The sequence below is a fragment of the Macrotis lagotis genome, chromosome 7, assembly GCF_037893015.1.
Source record: "Macrotis lagotis isolate mMagLag1 chromosome 7, bilby.v1.9.chrom.fasta, whole genome shotgun sequence".
Taxonomy (NCBI): Eukaryota; Metazoa; Chordata; class Mammalia; order Peramelemorphia; family Peramelidae; genus Macrotis; species Macrotis lagotis.
In genome coordinates this window covers 64,802,056-64,817,378 of record NC_133664.1, presented here as the reverse complement: position 1 = coordinate 64,817,378, position 15,323 = coordinate 64,802,056, and the positions used below count along the sequence as shown (strand labels likewise).

The 15,323-nt window shown below is 32.9% G+C and overlaps 1 protein-coding gene across 1 annotated transcript in view; it reads right to left on the bottom strand.

Moving 5' to 3' along the window:
- Nucleotides 1–15,323, bottom strand: part of GPR158 (G protein-coupled receptor 158) — a 326,379-nt gene that overhangs the window by 73,556 nt on the left and 237,500 nt on the right. Inside the window, exon 5 of the mRNA XM_074195071.1 lies at nt 3,712–3,780. Coding sequence (XP_074051172.1) covers nt 3,712–3,780 — 69 coding nt within the window. The remainder of the gene's footprint in view (nt 1–3,711; nt 3,781–15,323) is intronic.

The following is a 15,323-nucleotide window of genomic DNA, read 5'->3' as shown; positions in this document are numbered from 1 at the left end:
ATTTTTCTGAGCTAAAGGTTGACATCTCAATCAATTCTACAAACTCCATTCCATCCTATGACATAAACAATGGTCTTAAAAAATGGCAGCAATAGTAAAATTTTCTTTCCACAGTACAGCTGATCAGCATTCCCCTGGGGTCCTAAATCTTATTTCTTGATCCAGTGTTGAATAGCTGTCCTAAATATCTGTCGTAAATGTCCTATGAGGACATCATATTCATGGAGTTGGTTTCTCACTTTCTTCCAGCCCTGTAGAATTTAATCCTTAGAAGAAACCTTAGCACTTGCCTAAGTCTGGTCTTTTGATTGATCCTGCCTAAAGGCAAAATGCAACAATCTAACAGGTGTGAAATGACAAAAATAGGAATGGTTTTTATATTTTTAATACAGTAAAATTTTATGGTGGAAGATTGCAAACTCCTGAACTAGTAAGTAATATGAATTAAGACTATTCTTTCATCTATTCACCAGAAGTTAATAGATTTAGGTCTTTAGGAAACCATTTGAAGAAAAGTAGAGATGTAAGCTGTATCTTTATATAATACCTGAAGATTACTCGTCAATAACTTAAAGAAACTGAGGAGAGACTTAAGTTATAGAGAGGCAGAAGATAGTAAGAGCAATAAAAAATCAATATTCTGAGATATTCTAATGTTCTTTTTGGCAAGATTTGTTTGATAAATATTCAGTTACTTATTATTCTCTGTTTCTCTTGGTCACATTAAAATTATTGAGCTAAAGTGCTGTTGTCATGACTTCTGCAAGCTTTCTTTCCCTTCCTTCACTATGATGTGTTTTCTTTTTTGTAGTCATTGATTTACATGTCAAGTCCCCCAGTCCTAATACATTCCTGAAATGGATCCAATTCTTAAGGATCTTTGATCATGACTATGAACTTCAGTAGCTCTACAACTTCATATTCTTTCAAGTGACTTTTTATTCTTATGAGAAGTCTTTATCTGTTCTCATAGACTCCAGACCTCATCCAGGAAAATTTAGAGCCTGAATCCATTTTTCTTTCCAAGGTCAAAAATGGATAACTCACTAGCAGATTTTTCTTTGCTGTATGTTGCTTCACTTTAAATCAATCTTTTTAGGGGCACAGCCATCTCTGAAATGTTTGGAAATGGCACCACTTTCCAAATGGAAATTAAACCTGGTAAAAATAAAGCCAGAATCCTTTACTGTTTACCTGGTGTAAGTCACAGCTCACAACAAATGAGCTACTCTTTATGATGTTCCTGGAAATATGTAGTGGCCTATAGAACCAGGGCACATTTAATGTGTCCTTAGACAGAGAGAACCAAATCAACAACAATGACAATGATGATGATAAAAACAAACTCTTTTCAACAGTCATTAAAAGAACAGTCGTTGTCCCAGGTCAGTTTCTATCTAATACAAGAACTTCATAATATATAATGTGAGAATTATAATAATCAAGATAATTGATGGTGATGGTATCAGAAACAATAACAGTGTGGTCTCATAGAAGGAGAATTGGACTTGACATCAGAGCACCTAAATTCAAACACCGCCTCTGGCTTTTCCTCCCGCATCATCCAGAAAAATTCACTTAATCTCTCTAAGCCTCAATTTCCTTTATCTACATAAGGGATGAGATGACACTAGAGATCCCTTCTAACTTTAAATCTATACTCCTATAACAGTGAGAATAGCAAAAGCAAAGCTACAAACATGCAAATGTTTACCTGTGTTACTTTGCAGAAATTTTGACTTAAAAACTCATATGCTGGCCTTCTCAAGAAATTTGGTAACTGTTTTGCATGTAGTCAATTCTAAGAGTATTATTAGAAGTTCTTTAACAGGAATTCTCAATGCAGATAAAAATCACAGCTCCAGTCAAAAGTAATAATAGTAGTAGTAAGTGATCTTCCCAGAATATTTTAGGGAATGTAAAGAATTTTATTTCATCTCAATTGAAACTCATATCAACTATCAAAACTAAAATGTCTCCTTGCAAGGAAACTCTCTGGTGGGCTGGCAAACGTAGTTAGGAGCCCAATTCTCCATGGTAGATACCACAGATATTATTATCCCCATTTTGTGATTTTTCCAAGGTCATAACCGATATGTGTCTAATAAAGAACTTGAACCCAGACCTTCTGGGTGATTAAGGTAACAACTTGGATTCTCTACTCACTGTGCTAGGACAATTACCAGTTTGACTGAAACTGGCATACAATAAAATAAATCAAAATTATTGTAATATGGTATATGCTATATTTTACTAGCTAATGAAATTATAAGAAGTATGTGGGGAATAATTAACATCTATACCAGTAGTGTTAAACTCATATAGAAACAGGGGCCACTAAACCATACCTAATTATTTCTGGGAAATTATATATTTTAATATTATTAACATATATTAAAATAAATCTAGACATTTATAAATTTGTATTAATGTAGAAACACATTGAATTTGATTGAAATCACCATTTTCATCTGGTTCAGGTTTTACTAAAAATTGTTGTGGGTTGCTTATGACCCATGGGTGGCAGATTTAACACCTTTGATCTAAACTATTTACAGTTAAAATATCTATTTTCCCATGTGTAGAAAGATAATGCCAAAGCATGAAGACTTTACTGTTTACAGATATGTACAATGAGGGCAAGAATGGAGGTTAGATGGGTAGAAACAATGTTCTTTCCATTTTAAATTGTTTTTTTTTTCTTGTTCAAAAATCAGTTAAAGGAGCTTAAGTAGTCTAATTTCAATAGGTAATTATCTATAAGAGAAGATGCTGTTCTTCATCTATAAAAGAGTCCAATTGCATACAACTGTGGCTTATCAGGAAGAAGGTCTAGCCATTGGCAGATAGGAACTGACATGATCATACTGTGTTCTTGAAGAGATGAGCCCAAAACTACTGGCCCAAAATCATCTCCAACATAACTATAAAGACCAGTGGACATTAACCACTATGAGATATGCAGAGCGATAGTCAACTAATATTATGTCACAAATCATCTTCATCAGACCAGTGGAGACATGCAGAGCAACAGCCCCAGTGGAGATGCCATATTACAGAGAAATAATCACCTGAGCATACCTGTCTCTACCTAGTAGTAACAAGACCAGTGAGGCAAAGTTCCAAGTAGAGATGCCATATTTAGGAGGAAATAGGCCCAGGAAGAGAAGTGGCATGATGATCACACCAGAAGACATAAGTGATCCTTCGATATTCATACTATGAGCTGTCCCCGCTCATGTACACAGGCCACATATGACCCCTAAATATATGTCTGTGTTTATGTGAATGTGTTTGTGTTATTTATATGTGAGTTCAGTTTCCACTTGATAGAAAGTTTAATTGATAGAATCATGCCCTAGATTTATTAGGAAAACAATCTATTATAATTTTTCTTACTATACTATTTCATAAAATATATTCTGCTTTAAATTAATTATATCCTCAGAATGACTAGAGGAAAATTAAAGACCTTGGTAAAAGAGTTTATGAGCTACAGTTTGGAGTAGATGTAGATTGGCAGGGTTTATTGATTTGGGGGATGCTTTTCTTGCAGGAGTGCCCAAGGATGCTACACATATGTGAAGCTATTTGCATATTAAAAACTGACATCTTTCATCATCAACATTTTATCTTTTTGTGCTTCTGATTCTAAGTGAAATGGCTAGTTAATGTAAAAGAATCATTAATATAGAGAATCATTCAACTCACCGGAAAGTATAGTAGCAGAGACCCAAAGAGAATTGTTTCCAATAGGATCAGTCCTGATGCTCTGATGCTCTAGAAAACATAAAGAAAACCATAGTACTTACTTGTGGTTTGAAATACTAAAGCATAGGACTCAAATACAACCTCTACAACAGTTTTCTTACATAAAGTAATAATAGCTCACCTTTCTAGTGACTTATGTTTTGTAAAGTCCAATTGTTACAAGAATATTGTAAGTTCTGTAAAATAAGATAGATGATTATCCCCATTTTACAGAGTGAGACTGAGTACCTAAGACTCTAGCCCAGGATCACACAGTTACAAAATGTCAGAGCCAGGAAAGGAACTTCAGTTTCATAATTGTGTCCAGTACTCTCTCCACTTGACCATTGTCACAAATTATTGAAATGATTCTTATATAGGAGAATCATAAAGGCAGACTTAGGGACTTGCCAAGGAAGTCTGTGAAGCCTCACAACTTTATCTTGAAACACATAGTAGACAATTGGACAGGCATGGGAAAGAATTCTTCAAGATCCTTCAAACTTCAAATTTTTATAAGAATATGGCATTTGGTGCTATTTTCTAGGGTCTGTCTCTTTCTTTTTTCCAATCATAAGCTTTATCCCCAAGTCATTTCTCAAATGTCTGATGAATTAAAATGAAGGAATGACATGATAGCATTTTAAAGGTTCCATTTCACAGCATCCTAAAATTTCATCCAATATACTAACAGAATTCTGACATTTGAATTTCAAATATCATTAAATAGCAAAGTTACCTTTTCTCCTTTGCAAATATGCATAAACTTTACTCTTCTTAAAAATTCAAAGGAATAAATTGATAGAAAATTAAAGGTCCTAAATATTTGAAGCCTAGCTAAGCATAAGAATACTTAATACTTTTAACCTTTCTAGCTAAATTCAAACAGAACTCTTCCCACAGCAATGTGCTTAGAGTTGTGGGGCAAAAAGGAAACATGGATTTCAGGTTACAACCATAACACTTCCTTCAATAAATTGAACCATCAATATCCAGTAAATGTGTCAGCAAAAGAACAATAACAAAATATAAACACAGCATTCCAGCTTCCCAATGTTTTAACAAGTGGATCATCAAAAGTGACTTGTGCATGGTTATAGGATCAATAATTTATAGATGAAAGAAGCTTTGAAGGTTTTCTAATACAACTATCTTCTTTGCCAATGTAGAAAACTGAGTTCAGAGATTTACATAAGGGCACATATATAATGACAACTAAAAGTTACTGAACTTAAGATTTTGTTTAAAAGAAAAGCCTTAAAATTTACAATTCTTTAGAAGAAACAGAAAATGATAGTAGTCTATAAGGAGGAACCAAACTACTAAGATTGACTTTTTTAAAAAAAAATTCAGATAAATAGGGAAGAAAAGAAAATCTCACTTCCTTCTCTAGAAGTCTGAATTTGGACATTGCCAGATTTCCATATTTTTTACCAGTTCTATAGAATACCTGTCAGAGATCAGGGGATCTGTACTATGAATTATTGCTTTATTTCAACAGTTATCTCTACTTTGCTTCTGATTTTTGAACAGTAAAATTTTCAATATGGCAGTCACCTTGAAAAGAATGATGTTATGGCCATGATGATTTATTAACTGTAACTATCACCTGCAACCTCTTAGCATAAAAGCAATAGAATAGAAGTTGTGCTGAATGTAAAAGGTACTGGAAAATTTTTCCTCTCTATCCAGGAAAATCTTGGAAGAATTTCATGTGAAATTAAATGTAGTATCTTATAAAATTAGTGTGGAACCCAGGATGTTTTTAAAGAAAAAAATGACCAGATGCCATTTATAAATAAAAGTATTACAATAACAAATAAAATCAACATAGAGCATTTCCCAAGTAAAATAGAAAAATAGACATTGGTACTAGACAGGAGATAGGATGATGAGCTCATAGAGGCTTCATACGCAACTGGATGGTGCAATGGATTGACTGGTGGGCCTGGAATCAGGGAAACCTGAGTTCAAATCCATAATTGTTCAAGGATGCAAAATTAAATATTCTCTCCTAACACACCCACACCGATTCCAGTTACCCTCTATCTAATCACTGATATATTTTCTTTGATTTCTGAGTTCCAGAAAAGGGGCAAATTGTAGTTGCCCCTATGGGAAGAAATAAGGTAGAATTCACACTAAGATATAAACTAATATATGGTAGATGTTACCTTTAAAGCAAGATTTGATGAAAGAGGAAGAATACTGATGGGGGAATCTAGAAAGGTAAGACCACAGGAATGAAAATCAAAATATATCAATCAGGTAGTTTTGCTTCAAGTAATATTGTTGACATAGAACTATTTTTTCCTAAAGTACCAGACTAAGAAGGACTCAATCCCCCTAGATTATTCTGGCAAATTATCTGTATTTGAAATTAAATTTTTGAAGTGGTCTTGATGACAAAAACTTATGATATTCAAAACATAAGGAAATGTGATGACAAAAACTTATGATATCCAAAACATAAGGAAATGCACACATATGTATGCCCTACATACTTGCCTAAAATTTATGTCTTAGCCCAACACTCCTAAAAATAATTGATTGAATCCAGCAGTCATTTATCAAACACCTACTGGAACACCAAAACAATACTACTCAAGCACCAGAAGAATATGTCACCCATATATTCAAGGAAGAATTTAAGTGGTGCAGTGGATATTGTATCATATCTGAAGTCAGGAAGACCTGTGTTCAAGTGCAGCCTTAGACACTAGCTGTGTAAGCCTGGGCAAGGCACTAAATTCTTATTTGCCTCTGTTTCCTCATCTGTAAAATGAGCTAGAGAAGGAACTGGCAAATCACTTCAGTATCTTTTCCAAGAAAACCCTAAGTGGGTTCATGAAGAGCTGGACATGACTCAACAACAAGGTTCAAGAAATGCTTGGCTAAAAGAACCTTAATATTGGAATATTTCCATTTTATAGATGAGGAAACTGAGGCCCACAAAAAAGTTAAAGAATTAGCCCAAAGTTGAACATTTGATTAATGGTTAACTAGGTGCTCTCTTTCTATTGATTTTCTGGAAGACTGATACAATGAGAGTGAAAGGCCACAAAGCAGATTTCCAAAATATGAATTCTGGAACTAGAGTAAGAGGCTTCTGGGAATGATAGAAACCATGCTGAGTAGAAGAGTACAGAGTAAGCTATATATGGTAATAATCAGGAGATTCAGATTTGAGTTCTGGCTCTGCTCCTACCTAACTACAGAATTCTAAATAAGATACTTTTCCCTCCTAATACTCAGTTCCCTTATCTGTAGAAAAAAATTGAGAGGTTGGACTAAAAATTATCTCTAAGATTGCTTCAAGTGAGATTACCATTTTTTATTCTCACTTGATCAGATGAAAAGGTAGCTAAGGTAGCTAAAGTACACATATCTAGAATGAGAGCACATAGAGTAAGCCAAGTGAGAGGAGGAGGTCAAAAGGATGGGAACATTAAGGTCTGTATTTCCCTCAGAGAATTAAACAGTCTCCTATAATGTGCTTGATTTCTACTGGAAATATTTCACACCTTCTGGTGAAAGGAAGACATTTGCTTTATTTTTTTCCTCTGGGGAATCATCAAATATATCTGGTGAAACAGTGCAGCTGTTTCTGAGAATTTTCAATTCACACTGCCTGGCAAATCCAACAAATTCTTTTGGTCTAAAAAGCAAAATACTGGCAGTGTTTTAGTTTCTTCATATCCTGTGACTTCAGAATGTATTTGGCCAAGGTTAGAAAGTACCAGAATTATATCCAGAATGGGCAGGATTCTCCAAATCTGAATTATTTTCAGAAAGAACTAACTCTGTGAGTAGAAGGTGAATAAGCAGATGTGATACTTTTTTTCTTAACTGGATGGGCAAAGTCACAAAAAGTGAGCTTAAAGAAATATCCACAAGATGAAAGACTAACACATCAAAAAGCTAGATGCAAGAAGAAGAAAAAATTGTCATGAAAAGAAGTTGGGAGTTGGGTGGTCTCTGGAGACTGCTGTTCAGCATTTTTATGAACCATCTGACAGATGGATGAGAAAAGAGAATTGGCAGACTTTGTTAAGCTATTTAGTGCTTAGAAGTACTATGGGGGAAAGCTGAAGAGCCAATCAGAAGTAGATAGGGAGGTCAAAGAACAACCATCCAAATTCAGCATGTGGTCAATTAAAACTGGCCAGACATTCTAGTGGGTGTGCAATCATTTCTATTTTTTCCCAAAAGCATTTTAACATAAAGAGGGTCATCATAGTTGTGGCATATGGTCAGGGCAGAGAATCAAAACTAAAATAAAATTAGCCTTTATTCCATATTTAGGTTCATAGAATTTTGAAATATAAAAGATTTCAGGCAACTTATAAAATTCTCTTTTTCTAACTTCTTCAGTTTCCAAATTAGAAAAGTATAGACCAAGGAGACCAAATTAGGGACCAAGAGAAAGGAAAAGACCGCCCACCATTATACTGCTGTTTTACCATACCTTCTCAACCTATGCAATTCATCAATCATTTAAATTATTTATTTTATTAAATTTATTTATTAAAAAAACTTATTGAATGTGAAGAATTATGCCAAGTGCTGAGTCTATAAAGATAAAAATGGAGGCAGCTAAGTGGCGCAGTGGATAGAGCCCTGGCCCTGGCATCAGGAGTACCTGAGTTCAAATCTAGCCTGACACTAATTACTTAGCTGTGTGGCCTTGGGCAAAGCCACTTAACCCCATTGTCTTGCAAAAAAAAAAAAACCTAAAAAAAATTTAAAAAAATAAAAATGAAACAATCCCTGTCCTCAAAGTTAATATAACATGTAGTCATATAAGTCCATTACATATATATATATATATATATGTATATGTATATATATATATATACAAAATAAGTGCAATGTATTTTTTTAGAAAAAATAAATGTTATCTGGAATAGGGAGATGGATCAGCCCATGTTTTCCTGTTAAATCCTCCATAAGAGTGCTATTTACCCAACATACTACAGATATTCTATATTTTAAGACATTATGGGAATGGGAATGAGATAAATGAAAATGGCATGACCATCTCTGATCTTTTATTCCCTGTGTTGACTTTTCTCTTCCAATGTTATTATTCTTAAATGATATATATTTTAAATTATAATTAGCAGAAAGATGTTCATACAAATGAATTACTGCCTCTTTATTCTGCCCTTAAGCTTTTCTTCCATTTGGGTCATAATCACAAGAGATCATATAATATATTTTGATATTAATATTAATTATATTACATATTTTTAAGAATATTCTATCACTAAAAGAATATTGAATGTATTATAATTTGGCAATTTTTCAAAAAGTAATTTAATCTACTTTCTACTTAATTCTTGACCCAGTTCATGCCCATCTTCATTGTCTAATGCATACATACATGTATGTCTGCATAAACATGTATATATAACAATTATGTATGCAGCATAATCTGATGAAAAGATATTCTTCTTATAGTTGTTTCTCTTCCTCCTCCTTCTCCTTTTCTTTCTCCTCCTTTTCCTCCTCCTCCTCTTTCTACTCTCCCCCTTCTTCTTTCCCTCCATCTCTTTTCCTTCTATTTTTCTTTCTCTTCCTCTCATTCCTCCTTCTTGTTCTTTCTCTATAGCAGCCAAACCTTTGAATAATTAGAAATATTATGCAGAATTCACTGTAATTATATGCAACTAGATGCAGAATGCATCAATAAAAAAGAAGCACCTAAAAGGCCTCACTATAAATAAAGAAAATCCATTTTTCAATAAGGACTCTGTGATGGATGTCCTCCATGATAGTGGAGAGGATACCTCTCTCAATCTTATGTCTCTCCTCTTGATAGCTTGCTTGATGCTATTAATTAAAGAGTCACCGAATAAAATTTCTCATATATTTTAAGAAATTGTGGATGATTCTAGAATAGGTAAGAGAGAGCAGCTTTAAGGCAATATTTTCTTCTACAAATCAAATAAATATGTCTGTTTTATTAGTCAACAAGCAAAAACCACAGGAATATTTTTTATGCCCTACACCTCTTCAACAATTCTATGACTATAAATGTTATCAGCTATAGAATATCATTTATTCATGCCTACTCTGACTTTTCTTACACTTTTATAAAAATGTCTCCATTACATAAGAAAATTGTCATATTTTGTAGAGATAGGAAAGCAGGTTCAAGAGTTGGTACTTGATATTTTCTCAACTGTCTAATTTTTGGTATGAATAACATCTGAGATTATTTGGTTTGATATCTTCAGACTCATTAGCCCAAGGACCTCAAAATTATGCCTCCCTCAGCATGACTTCTGTGCATATTTGATCTGATCTACCTATTATTCTCATTTTTCTGTTCTTTGGGATTATTTTCTCATAGAGAGCTTAAGAGTTCATTGGGTTAGCTCCATTATCATTGAGGAAGAAATAATTTGTTATACTGACATCTTTTCTAATTTCATTGGTTTGTTATTCTACTCTTATTTTCTTCCTTAAATCCCTTCAGAATGATTAGATTAAGTGAATCTCTTGAGAAGTTTTCTTTAAACTTGTTTTTGCCCTTCTATTTCTTAATGTTTTATGAGGTGCTACATCTCATAATCTTTCCCAGTTCTCCTTAATAAAATCTCACAAACAAATTTATACTTGAATCTCTTATTTCTCCTTATTGTCACTTCTGCCTTCTTGGCAGGGAGATAGTTTCCATTTTTCTTTTGTTTTAAGGGTTTTTTTGTTTTTTTTTTTGGTTCCTGCAAGTCAACTGGGTTAAGTGACTTGCCCAGGTCACACAGCTAAGAAACTCATAGGTATCTGAAGTCGCATTGGAACTCAGGTCCTCCTGACACCAGGGTCAGTGTTCTACTGTGCTACCTAGCTGCCCCCAATGAAATAATTTCCTAAATATGACTGCTTCTAGGGAACTCTTTTACCTCTTTTACTCTCTTCATGGTGGTAATAGATTTACACAAGTTAAAATCCCCTAGGAAATGTCTGTGTCCATGTCTATTCATTTGCCAATTTTAAACAATAGCTTGTATAAATACGTCATAATGGAATTGCTTTAACTCTGTCTTAGTTTTATTTATTCTTAATACTGATTTTAATCTTTACTTTCAGAAGTTGATAGACTGTTCACACACTGACTGAGAAATTATTCTTGTAAACAACAGTCAATCGTTTCCTACTCATTAAAATATAATTGATTCTATTTTTGTGACATTATTTAGTGGTCAATATGTTCAGACTCTTCTGATTCCCTAAGTGAAGGAAATATTTGTGATATTTAAATGTGAAACTTCTACATAATCAACAGACTTTTCATCTATTTCTTAATCTAGATTCATGTTTTTCAATATACTTAATTTTTTTTTACATTCTCCCCTGTATTAGCCTTTGTATCAAAATTATAGCCTATTTACAAGTATATTGATTTATGTTGAATGGTCTGATCAAATTCTTTGTAGAATGTCTCTTTTCACCCACTGCAACAGATATTAAAATGCAGTGAACTTTATAAATATGTATACATACACACACATACATATATATATATTATATATATATTATATATATATAAATGCTTAGCAAATGTTCATAAGCATAAGATGATTAAGCAGTCCAGGAAACAATATGTTTTATTGACTTTGGGTTGGTGATGAAACCAAACTCAACCATCTTTTTTTGAATCTTTAAAATCCTGTAGGCATTCTTTCAATTTAGCTGTAACTTCTTTTAGAATTCTGGCTTCATTTATAAAAAGAATGTCAGAAATGATATGCTTGATTTCTGCCAATAAGAATCTATTGATTACTTGAAAAGGATTCCACATAGTGTGATCAGCTAAGTTAATATGTAATCCATCTGATCTTTCAAAAAGGCTTTCTTAGTATCCAAAAGCTCGGGTAAGATCATGTCACCCCCTATTCAAAAAGCTTTCATGGCTCCCTGATACTTCCAAGATCAAATACAAAATCTTATTTGACTCTTCAAATCCTTGGACCCTCCAAATTTTCCAAGTATTCATAGGCTATTCTCCAGTTGCACTGCCCTACTTGTTGCTCCTTATTCATGGTATTCCATCTCCCAACTCTGACTTTTCAGACTGTCCAGATCCAGAAATGTTATTCCTTCTAGACTCAAACTCCTCCTTTCCCCTTTCTTCATTTAATACAATTCAAATCCCACCCTCTGCAGAAGTCTTTCCCTGTTCCTCTCCCACAGGTCTTCTCCTATAAGATTATTTTTCATTTCTACTCTATATAACTTGTATTTGCATACTTATTTGCATTTTGTCTTCCTCATTAGAATGTGAATTTTCTGACAGCATGGAGCATATTTTTGTCTTTCTTTGTATATCCATTGCTTAGAACAATCTTTGGCACATCCTCAAGCACTTGAGGCAGCAGGGTTGAACAGTGTAGAGAGCACTGAACCTAGAGTCAGGAAGATCCATCTTCATATTTAGACACTTAGTATTGTATAACCTTGGTCAAGTCACTTAACCTTGATATGCCTCAGTTTCTTCAAAAATAAAAGGATAATAATAGAACCGAGAATTGTTGTAAGAATAAAATGAGATAATATTGTAAAAATCTTCACAGCCCTTAAAGCAACTATTGTTAGTAGCAGCAGCAGCAGCAGCATTTATTGTTATTATTATTTGCTTGTTTATGGGCTTAATGATATATTAACAAATGTACTTTGCTAGATTTATCTCAAATGTAAGCCTGATTTTACCTTTTTTTTAGGAAAAGTCATTATGTGCATATTACCAAAAAATAAAACACTAAGGAATCTCAAATTTGTAGGACAAGTGATGTCATGGCTATGTATTCTTTGCTAAAGCACCTAAACCTGTATCACCAAAAATACCTAGAGATACAAGAAACTGACATATTGTCTTTTGAGGGAAAAAATGCCATGGTGTGCTTTAAAAAATCTCATTGATATATGAATATGATATCACATTCAATAATAATGTCTAAATTTTGATAAAACTTCCCAAAAGCACCATAACATTAATGAAACCCATATCAATTATTATGATTTTTTTATTCAGGTTCATACAACACTGTTATTACAAATCTATGACACAGAATCAATCATAGTGAGAATTTTAGAGTGTTTAATATGTACATAGAAAACTATTCCATATTTAAAGAATGACTGTGAATTATCCTATTATGATTCTAATTTACCTGAAACTTAGGATTATCATCTTATTATATTATGTATATCTTCTAATTTAAGGGAATTGCACAATAACTTTTGCTCAATCTCTAGATAAAAATGACTTACACAGCTCTATAGAAAAGTACATCAAATAGCATCATAATATCCTAGAAACTTTCTTAAATCACATCAAAAAATTCAGTTGGATTTGATAAGTATAAAATTCTTAATGTACACCAAGAAAAACTGGAGAGTAAAGTTTTGAACTTGAATCTAGAGATCAAACAGAATCAATAGATGAAGTTGTAACTGATTAATTTCTTGATCTTCATGCAAAATATAACTATCATAAAGTTATCAAAGAAAAAAGCCATGGCATTTGCCAACAGACTTATTGGCATCCTGAAGTCAAAGCTCAATAGGAATAGCAGATTGAGAGAAGGTATCACAGTTACAATATTTGTCACATATTCTTTTGGCCCAGTAAAGTGGATAATAACTAACTTCAGGAGTAACTAACCAAAAAATACCCCACACAATATTAATTTTAAAGTGTGGGGCCCTATGAGAAAATAATCCCAAAGAACACAAAAATGAGAACAGGTAGATCAAATCAAATATGCACAGAAGTCATGCTGAGGGAAGCATAATTTTGAGGTCCTTGGGAGAATGAGTCTGAAGATATCGGACCAAACGATCTCAGATGTTATTCATACCAAAAAAATAGACAAATCTTGTCAAAAAAATGGAAAAGGATTAGTAGATATCCTCAGATAGCATATTAAATAAGTTAATAACTTCAAGAAATACTTTTGTAACAATGACATACCACTTTACAAATCAATTGCAAATGAGGTGATCAGCACAATAGATATAGGTCATTTGAAATTTTCAATATAAGAAATACTGGCTTCCCTAAAGATAAAGCCAAGATCCAAGAGCCAGACTAAAAGGACTTCATGAATAGAATCAAAATGATCTCAATCATTTACATGTTGACATGACCTATATGTTTGAAAATAGGTTTAAGGCAATTCAAGGTTAAGTCATTGACATCAGAAATTAGGAAAGCTCTTTCTTAGGAAATCTGGATTTATGGGTTGATGAATATTTTTTAAGGAATTAGTATAAACTATGTAATCATTCTAGTTGCCTAACCAATCAATACTAGTGTCTACTATATGCCATCTATTGTGCTGGACACTGAGAATATAAGCACAAAAAAATTAAAAATCCCTAATTTGATGAAGCTCATGCTCTACTAGGGGAAATCATAAGTGCTTATATAAATAATAAAACAAAAAATGAGCATAAATATATACAAAGCAGTCAAATATGAGGTAGTTTAAGAGGACAGGTTCTAGAAGTTGAGCTATTAGGGAAAGTTTCATGTGGAGAAGATGGTGCATTTTAAAGGAACTTTTGCAGCAGAGATAAGGAGGGAATATATTATATTACATACATAAGAGATAGCCAGTTTGAGAAGCAGAGGGAAGGACAATTTGGCTGTAATATAAATGGGGAAAGAGGGGAAATAATATCCTTAGTTGTTAGTTCCTGCATTCCACCAGATCCAAATTACTTTATATTTAATGTATCCCTAATATATGCAGATAGTATTATTCCTGATAGAATGTAGGTTCGATGAGGGTAGAAACTATTTAACTTTGTAAATGTATCCCAGAACCTAGCACAGAACCTGAGAAAAAGTAGAGGCTTTATAAATGATTGTTGATTGATTGATTGATTGATTGACCATTTCTGTTTGAGCTCTTTGGAACATAAAGACCAGAATTAAATAACAGCAATAATGATGATGATAATGGAAATTCATAAAATGCTTAAGAATAGAAAAGAATTTTCCATACATTATCTTCTTTGATCCTTTCAGTTACCTTATAAAAATGGTAGTAAAGCTGTTATTATTAACATTTTACAGAAGAAGGATCTATGATAACGTGACTTTGTGTATGAATATAATTTAGTAAATAAAGTGAAATTTAAAGGGAAGATGAGCTCAGTGTGTGACTAAATCAAATGATTTGAATTTCTCCTCAAATTATCTTAATTTCTATGAAATCTATAATTATTAGAACCCATTTATTTTTTTACATAATTTACATAAATTTTTTTACATAATAAAAAATATCACGTGTGCAGCAAAACATGAGGATTCCTAATTTAAAGCAACAAATTTCAGTCTATAAAATAAATATTAAAAATTTTGTTCAAAATTGTCCAGCTTTTCTTTACTTCATTATAGGTTTCCCCTGTTCTCTGCTGTGCACTGTTTATTTTTTTCTCCCTCCTCCCCTAAGACAGCTATGATGGAGTATGGATATATACACATATATATAGACATATGTTTAAATACATACATATGCATACACCCTCTCTCTCTCTCTCTCTCTATCCATATATAT